The sequence below is a fragment of the Salmo trutta genome, chromosome 30 (genome assembly GCF_901001165.1).
Source record: "Salmo trutta chromosome 30, fSalTru1.1, whole genome shotgun sequence".
Taxonomy (NCBI): domain Eukaryota; kingdom Metazoa; phylum Chordata; class Actinopteri; order Salmoniformes; family Salmonidae; genus Salmo; species Salmo trutta.
The window spans coordinates 15,086,561-15,096,204 of record NC_042986.1 but is presented as its reverse complement, the minus strand read 5'-3'; the positions used below and the strand labels follow the sequence as shown (position 1 = coordinate 15,096,204).

The 9,644-nt window shown below is 43.1% G+C and overlaps 1 protein-coding gene across 1 annotated transcript in view; it reads left to right on the top strand.

Moving 5' to 3' along the window:
* Positions 1 to 326: 326 nt before the first annotated feature.
* Positions 327 to 9,644, top strand: part of LOC115168079 (PDZ domain-containing protein 4) — a 28,328-nt gene continuing 19,010 nt past the window's right edge. The window contains exon 1 of the mRNA XM_029722976.1: positions 327 to 3,392. Within this exon, the coding sequence (XP_029578836.1) occupies positions 3,333 to 3,392 (60 nt within the window). The 5' untranslated portion in view covers positions 327 to 3,332. The remainder of the gene's footprint in view (positions 3,393 to 9,644) is intronic.

Below are 9,644 nucleotides of genomic sequence, written 5' to 3'. Positions count from 1 at the left end.
GATACATACAGTATGTCACAGATATATGAATATTGACAAATGTGAATTGACAGTGCACCTTGATTGTGCATTATTTAATGTAGTAGCTTACTCTCTCTCCTTCGTTCCTGTTATAGGCTACCTGCATTGTGCAAACAGATCATCAGGCTGCTTGGAGCCTGCCCTGTGTTTCCCACAGAGAGAGACATAGAAAGAGGAAGAGGGGGAGGAGGAGTAGCAAATGAGGTGTGGGCAAAATATGGAGGACTAGGGGAGGGGGCCAGAGAGAGAGAGAGAGAAGGAGGGAGGGAGAACAGTGTTGCATCCAGTAGAATCTTATTCAGCAGTAGCAGCAGGCATGCTTGATGGTGCGGCAGAACCGCCTTTGTGTTCCCCGCTGCAGTGGGGGAGCGCATTTATCGTCTCGCCTGAGGGAAGGAGCCAAGAGTATCCTCCAATCAGCCGTCAGTGATTTCTATCATCTTGCTGATGGTGATTTATGTTGAACCTGAGAGAAGCACTTCACACTCTGACTCTACTCACCACCTGGATGGAATCCTCTCAACGCTTTTGTTCCTAATTGTGGGTTGTTAAAAGAATGACCAACAGACAAAAGGTGGATTACTACAGAGCTGCTGCCTCACATTCTTGAATTTATGCTCTTTCCTCCCTGCAGCACAAGATGGATGAACTTTATTTTTCTGAGGCTCTAGTTTGAGCTTTGTTTAGGTCTGTGAGGACACAGAGGGACAGAAGTGATTATTGCAATAATCTGGAAGAGGGACTCTCATATCCTTCCTCATCATTACAATTTGCGTATCCTCTCTTTCTATCCTCCCTGAGTCTGTTGTGTGAGTCCATACCTGTTGACTCAGATAATTCACATGGCAGGCTCTGGGTTTCAAACTGGAGCTTTTACAGTAGTAGCCAGGTAAGAATAGAATTCACATACATCCTCATGCGATGGTAGGCTCTATGTGGAGCTGGAGATGGAGAGAGCGTAGGAACCATCGGGACATTTGACACGCCTGTTTGGCTTTCAGCACCTGCTGTGACTGTCTGCCACAGTTCTACAACTAGACTGGCTAATGGCATCTCTCTAGTGCTTACTGCCTAGCCTAGCAGACTGGGAGGGGTTTTTCAAGTGTGTGTGCATGTCTCTCTCTGTGTGTGTGAGTCTTTTATATTGGAGTTGGTTATATATTGTCAGTGTTAAGGATTACACTGAGTGTCTGGAGAGATTACAGGTGCAGTCAGCGAGGCATTGAGGAAGGATTACAGAAGCTAACACCTTGTTGCTGCCAGGAGGGTGGCTGGTTTACTTTTCAAAGCGTACAGTGTTGAATGGTGTTCAGACCGCAGGGTCTCCTGGAGGAGGTACTGATAAGACTTAAAGGTTTAACCCAGGTGATGAGACAGACAAAGAGGGGAGAGGCAGGAGAGATACACACCCATGGAGAAATGGTTACAAGGGTACAGTATAATGTGGTACCTTTCTACTTGAGCATGCATCATGTTAGAGATGGAGAGAGAAAGACAGAAGGTAATTAAAGAATGAGTGCAGGATTGAAGTCAATACACTGATTTATCCCACTTTGACAGTGGAAGCACAGGTTGAATGAGAGATACAAATGAGAGGAGAAGAGAAAGTAAAAGACTTTCAATTAACACATTTCAATAAGGAAAAGAAAGATCCTTAACCTCAATCTTTCAAGTAAAAAGCACAGTATTTTACACATGGCTTATCATTGGTGGTCTTGATGGTAACGAGTCCTGAATCTCCCAATAATAGTCCTGCAAGCACAACATCCAATTGAATCTCATAGTGCATTTGATATTGATTTTTAAAACACGACCAAGTAGGATGGTTCCTGTTCTCTGCCTAACAGGCCTGTAATTGAATTCTAATCTTCTCTTCAGTGACACCCTGGAGCAGTAGCCTCCAGTATTCCAGTGGATTGGAAACACTTTCGATTAGTTAATAAATGAACCATAACGTCAAAAGTGCTGTCTGGAAACCTGACAAAACACCTAGCTGAACCAACCAGTCTGTCTCAAACACCCTTCAGCAGACAACTGTAACCTATTTTCCTCAAATACTCCACATTTAAATGACATACATTTTGTATGTAGACGTGTTCACTGAAAGAGCTTCATCCTGAAAGCGGTCCTTAGAGGTTGTTATTCTGACAGATACAGATCATCAGGCAAAGAGGTGTAGTTGGGACAACAGTGACTTCCTGGTGTGTTGTTACCTCACTGTGATGCGTGTGCAAGTGTGTGTGTTATTGGGTTTCGTGTACCCGATACACACCATTTATCTTAGTTCGACAACCAGGGCTTGAGTTTCAGGCCGTAGGCTAGATGGTTCAGTGGGTAGATTCTTTCTCTCTCCTCTTCGTCAGTTTCAATGGAGGTAAACCAGGAAATGTCAATGATCATAAGCACCAATGAAAAGGTTCTGACGAGTCCATTTATCCTGAAGAGGTGAAAGTACCAGAGCAAAAGAGGAGCGGCACCTGGGAAAGGACTGAAGCAATCCTTCTAAACCTGGAAAGCGAAGAAGGTGGGAAGGGAAAAAGAAGGTGAGAAGCTCTTTGATATCGGTGCCTGTTTGCATCTGAAACTTTGAAAGTGTTTCTTTGATAGAGTGCTGGGACCAGGGGAAAAACATGGGTGAGTTTACTTCCAGTTCCATTGGGAAAAACCTCAGCTAGTTCAGAGAGACAGCTCACATGGTGAGACTGTTCCACAGAAATGAGAAGTGGTTATTAGGTTATTGAATCATCATTATATAGTTATGATAGACCGTCTTAGATACATTACAACACAATAGCAGAGATCATCTGTCAGTCTTTCTTTCCAACCCATCACTAGCTCCCTTGTCACCTTAGTCATTCCTCACTCCCCTTTCTACTCCTTCGGACCAATCCAAAGACCAGGATGGAGTCATGCAAAACCTAACCTGAACCTAACTACTCCACGCTTATGAAGACAAACAAAGATTGTTGTACTCTGTGATGGGGACAGAAACAGACGGGAAGACATTCAAAACCTTTTTGTAAATGTCTGGATCACTACAGGATGGTAAAACTTGAAATCTGACTAAAAAGAAGAGAGGAACAGGACACAGGGACAGGGACACAGGGACAGGGACACAGACTGTTTTTGGGAACAGAGAACCTCTGGGATTCATAATCCGCGGTCCCCTAACATAAGAGGGGTCTACACTCAGACCCTGTAGGTCGCTGGGGAGCTCTCTCTGACTGCCACACCCAAAGGGAAAGAGGGGTGTTTTCAGGTACTGACTTCCTGGACTGGTTTGGCCCCACCCGGCCTGAGTCCAGGTCATCATGGGGTGCAACATGTGTGTGGTTCAGAAGCCTGAGGAACAGTACAGAGTCATGTTCCAGGTGAGTGATTCTCTCTCTCGCTCTCTCTGTCTCTCTCTTTTTCTCTTGTTTCTCTTGTTCCCTTGTTGCTTTCTCTCGCCCTCTCTCTCTCTCCCTCGCTCTCTCTCTCTCTCTCTCTCTCGCTTTCTCTCTCTCTCTTTCCCCCTCTCTCTCTCTCTCGCCTTCTCTCTCTCTTGCCCTCTCGCCATCTCACGCTCTCTCTCGCTTTCTCTCTCACTCTCTCTCTTTCTCTTCCGTCTAGCTTACAGTAGTACCAACTCTATTAACACTCCTCTCTCCTCCTCTCTCCTCCTTTCTCCTCCTTTCTCCTCCTCTCTCCTCCTCTCTCCTCCTTTCTCCTCCTCTCTCCTCCTCTCTCCTCCTCCTCCTCTCTCCTCCTCTCTCCTCCTTTCTCCTCCTCTCTCCTCCTCTCTCCTCCTTTCTCCTCCTCTCTCCTCCTCCTCTCTCCTCCTCTCTCCTCCTCTCTCCTCCTTTCTCCTCCTCTCTTCTCCTCCTCTCTCCTCCTCTCTCCTCCTCTCTTGCTGTCTTGACACATGCTGACGTTATATAGGTCTAATGTCCATCATCCATCACAACCAACTGACAGATCATTTTCACAACGATGACTTTAACACTCCATCCACATGAACAAGCAATGCAAGCTTTTACAGAGGGGCTCACAATAAAATGATTATGAACAATGTAATTACAACAGCCATAATGATGACAGATTTTTGGAGGAACAAAACATATGAGAAAAATAACAACATCATCAATCTACAGAATAGGATTATTATTGTGACAAAATTCATAATGCAGGCATATTCATTCTTATATTATTTACCAAGTATTCATGATTCATTAAACACAGGCATTTACATGATTAAATAAGGCATAGGCTATGGATAAAATACATTTTTACTTTTTTACTCGCAGTTGCAGCAATCATGTCCTTTTAATAATCATAACTATGTTCATACTCTGTTATAATTATTGTAATTATTGTGAAAAGCCCTGTAGAGCCCAATTACATCTGAGAGGGAGACACTGAGGGGCCAGATTTTCACTGGGATGCTGCAGGGAATAGTGTAAGATGCTTTGGTTTTAGCTCAACGGCAAAATAGTTATTGTCAAGGGGTTGCGCTGAAGGGTTGCCACGGTTACAGCCTAAGCAACAGCAGTATTTAGCAACTGAGAGATGGTACATGTGCAAGCACATCTAGGTGTGCAAGTCTTATGTAGGTTTTGCCAAGCTGGCCCCTTGGGCATTCCAATTTTTAGGATTTGGGATGTAAATTGGTATCCCTCCATTTAGTATGATATGTTATGTACGTTACAAATGGAAAGCGGTTGTACAATATTATACGAATTGGAGGACGTAATGTTTCATACATCTTGGAAGACGTATAGTATTATACGTCTTGCTCTGAGACCATGCTGCTTGTTGTGTCATAATGACAAAAGTTAGGATAATTTACATTGCAGGTTAGGACAACTACTGACAAAGGCTAGGAAAATTGACATTGCCGGTTAGGAGAACCAACAACAAAGGTTAGGATCATTTATGTAGAAGGTTAGGAGAATTAGGTTAAGGTTAGGAAAAGGGTTAGCTAAATTGCTACAGTTGTCACCGACTCGAACACGCAACCTTTGGATTGCTAGACTGTCACGGAATCCCCCACCCATCCTCCCTACTTTCATTTTTGTGTTAGGTAACCACACCATTATTCCATTTGTAACATATCATATTAAATGGAGTACGTTCCAAAGCCTACGTAGGTTTAACCATGGTAGGTCTAAGCCCTTCGATCGCAATATCTACTAAGCTAGCATATTGGATTGTTTAAAGATGGTAATACATGTATAGTTCAGCCATTTGATTTGGAATTTTAGGACCCTGTAGGTATAATTTTTTTAATAATAAATGTGTTTGATGAAAAAAACTGAATTTGGCTTTAGAATAGCCCATATAAACGCATTGATTAACACATTTGTACATGGCAAAACAGACAGTCCAAAAATAAATCATAAGGAATAAGGTTTTGAATTGTCTGTCCTATATCTGAGAGAATTTTTTTTTTACCCAGGTTTGGTCACTTTATTCGTGCCATTTTTTACCCCCTATACTCGTTGTGCCATTTATCTTCAGACAACTGCCGAAAAGCTTATTGAATCCACAATGTGGATGTCGTGTGGTTCAGTTGGTAGAGCATGGTGTTTGCAATGCCAGGGTTGTGGGTTCAATTCCCACGTGGGACCAGTATGGATTTTTTTTTTTTAAATGTATGAAATGTATGCATTCACTACTCTAAGTCGCTCTGGATAAGAGCGTCTGCTAAATGACTAAAATGTAAAGCAAAACAAATGGCACTTTCATGTCAAAGACAGTACAGTATGAAGATGGGCACAAACTGCTTCTCAAATAAAAATCCCAGATCCCACTTGTAGGCAATGTCATGGTGATGTTGGCTAGCTTCAAAACAACTGGGAACTCGGAAATCTTCAACTTCCAACTTCAGTGCGTTAAAGACAACTGAGGACTCTGGGGGGGAAAATAGCTTACACTGTGAAAAATCATTTTGAATGGTCATTCAACTCAGAATTCGAAGTCGGAAACTTTGGCATCTTTCTAGAGCCCAGACTTTCCGACTTTTACTGACTTCATGATTTGACCTTGTTTTTTTTCCGAGTTCCCAGTTGTCTTGAAAGCATTGAAGTTGGAAGTCGAATATTTCTGAGTTCCCAGTTGTTTTGAAGACAGCATTAGCTAGCAAACATCGCTATGACATCGCCAACAAGTGGGATCGGGGATTTCTATTGGGGAAACAGTTTGTGCCTATCTTTATATTATACTGTCTCTGACACGACAGTGTTGTTTGGGTTGTCATCTGGTCTAACGGTCGTCTCGCATCGAACTGCGCATGTGCAGCCCGTCATAGCAAAGGCCCTCCTTCGATGTAAAGTTGTTTTGTTCAACTTAAGATGACATCGTCTCGAATCCAGGATGTGCCTTGAGATTTCTAGGAAATTAAGAGCTAAGGAATCATTTTTCACTTATCTCATTGTCGTCTCAAATCCCAATCCCCAGCCTGGTCTGTTTTGTGTTCGCGGAATTCTCGCGGTGTTGTGCCTCTGGGTTTAGAAACTCTGTGGCCGTGTTCGTTAGAGTCTCATCTTTCAATGGTGGTGACTTATTAGTTTGTAGCTCAAATAGTTCGGGTTTTACAGACAATTTCCTGATGATGTTTTTGTCCGGATCCTCTCATGTGCAGAAAAACACCGCTTTCACAAGCCTCATGTTATGGAACAGATACAAACTTTATATCGGCAGAAAGAGGGGATTGGGAAAGGCTAGTCAGCTGTACAACTAACTGCATCTTCTGCATTTAACCCAACCCCTCTGAATCAGAGAGATGCAGGGGGCTGTCATAATAGACATTCACGTCTTCAGCACCCAGGGAACAGTGGGTTAACTGCCTTGCTCAGGGGAAGAACGACAGATTTTTACCTTGTCAGCTCAGGGACTCGATCCAGCAACCTTTCGGTTACTGGCCCATCAACCCTCTGACCACTAGGCTACCTGCCGCTTTCAAGACAACTGGGAACTCCTGATCTTCAAGTCGGAAAGTCGGTGCTCTAGAAAGATGCCCGAGTTTCCGACTTGGAATTCCGAGTTGGACAACCATTCAAAAAATAAATCCCAGTCGGAACTTGTTTTTTCCCCAAGTTCCCAGTTGTCTTGAACGCACTGAAGTTGAAAGTCGGAGACTTCCAAGTTCCCAGTTGTTCTGAACGCGGCATGAGCTGCAGCCACTGCAAGAAATGGTCTCTAGCAAGCTGTTCAATATTCAAAATGACGTCACCGTGTGACGTGCAGGCGTGTCAATCAACTTTAAGGGCTGGTTTTGCTTAGCGGTAATGCCTGTGAGACTGAATAAAAATGAAACATAAAAATATAATACCCAGGAATCAGCTTCAATATCCAATCACAACATGATCTGTCAAATGCATAGTGATATATACTGTATGTGTTGTTATTCTATTTTTATGGTTTTATGACAGAGAGTCCGGACATGTGAGTCTGTACCAGTCATCAGAACTGCACTTGGTGCCCAAGGCAAAGCCATAGCAGCGAACAACAGGGGATGACATGAACACTGCCAGTGGTAGAGTAATGAGTCAAAGAAAGGAGAGGACAAGATGGAAAAAAGAAAGGGGAAGGGAGGGAGGAGAGGACTTTGTTTCTGTTGATTGCCCTCAGGTGACAGGAGTAATTGATTTGAACGCTTCACAGAGCTGGGATGAATAGGTAGGCTTGTGTGGCTTTGCTGATCCCTCGTGTGTGTATCTGTGTCTGTGTGTGTGTGTGTGTGGGTGTGTGTGTGTGTGTGTGCGCGTGTGCGTAGTCTGGAGCATGTAAGGGAGAATGGCAGTAAATTCAGTGACCCCAATACAGAGGTCAGCCATGATGACAGAGACCACATGCGGGGTCAGTGTTTTGATAAAGTGGAAGATTATATCACTTCACTGATCAAGCATTCACACAATTGTGTAATAAGCTGTGCATAAAGGTATGCCCAAGGAAGCGAGCTCAAGTAATACAAAAATGTGCTCAGCTTTTACAGACAACAAAATCCACAGACTGGCAGACTGAGTCCCCTGTGTGAGATCCAGACAGGGAGTGGTAGGGAGTAAAACACTGGTGGTTTATCACTGATTCCTCTGCCATAGCAGCAGAGAGCTGTTCTCTGTCCCATCTGGGTGATGTAGCAAGGAGCGTGTCTGTTTGCTCTGTGATCCAATCAGTCTGTATACTCTTATAAAAAAGGGTTCCAAAAGGGTTCTTTGGATGTCCCCATTGTCATAAGCGTCGTAAGGATAGGACCAAGGCACAGCGGGTATAGTGCTCATCTTCTTAATTTATTTAAAGATAACACTTAAACAAAACGACGAAACAGTTCCGTAAGGCAACACAGGCTATACAGGAAACAACCACCCACAAAACACAAGTGAAACAAACACCACTAAATATGGCCTCCAATTAGAGACAACGACAACCAGCTGCCTCTAATTGGAGGTCATTGCCAAAAACCCAACATAGAAATAGAAAACTAGATTTAAACATAGAAATAGAAAACATAGAACCTAAACCCAAAACACACAAAACAAACACCCCCTGCCACGCCCTGACCAAACTACAATGACAAATATCCCCTTTTACTGGTCAGGACGTGACACCCATAGACCTTTTTGGTTCCAGGTAGAACCCTTTTTGGTTCCAGGTAGAACTCTATCTAGAACCCTATCTGGAACCAAAAAGGGTTCTACCCGAAACCAAAAAGGGTTCTGCAATGGGGACAGCCGTATAACCCTTTTGGGTTCTAGATAGCACCTTTTTTTCTAAGTGTGTACCCAATGCTTACAAAGACCACAGAGGTTAGAGATAGACATAGGAGACACAGAACTGAGACACCAACACCCCTTCTATTGGCAGAAATATAGGGTGATCGGTGTTCCCAACTTGGGAAGGCCAGATGGCAAATGGTGTGTCAAGAGGAGCAGGTAGGCATGTAGATAGACCATCAGCATTCCAAACAGAATACACTGACGGTTTGATTGCAGAAGATGAAGCTTCTGAATGTCACACAGAGAGTAACATTCAGGCATAAAATATGCTATCCATCCAAAGGCCCTTTGTATTTCCATTTAATTAAATTTATTGAATTGATAGAACTCCAGGCAATGTTGTAAATACAGAATTTCTAACAGGAAAGAAGGTTGATTGTTTTTAAACTCCATGATGCCAAATAAAATACCAACAATTAAAATGTGTCATCATGCAAATGTAATTACATTTGCATTGCATTGCTTTCTAAAACACTGCATGTTTGAGGTTTTCGTGCTTATTATTCAAATTTAGACTCTTCATATAACGCAAACATAACGTTAAACTGAAAGGTAGTTGTGTCTGTCTGAATAAAATCTTCTCTTGCTGGAGGAACGTATTCATGTACGATAGGTGCACCTGTCTTGTGTATGGTACACACCCATATTTTATATTCTGCCTCCTGTCACTCCCCAGGTGAAAGTGGTGAAGGTCACCTCATATATCAGTGTCTACAGCTTACATGAGTCTATGTATTTACAATAAGCATTAGTTGAGTTTATGGGTAATGCATAGCAAACTAACCAGAACATTCATGTATCTACACCACACAGTGAGCACAGTATCCATTTTGTGCTGCACCACCCACCCCTCTTCAGTCTCCCCCT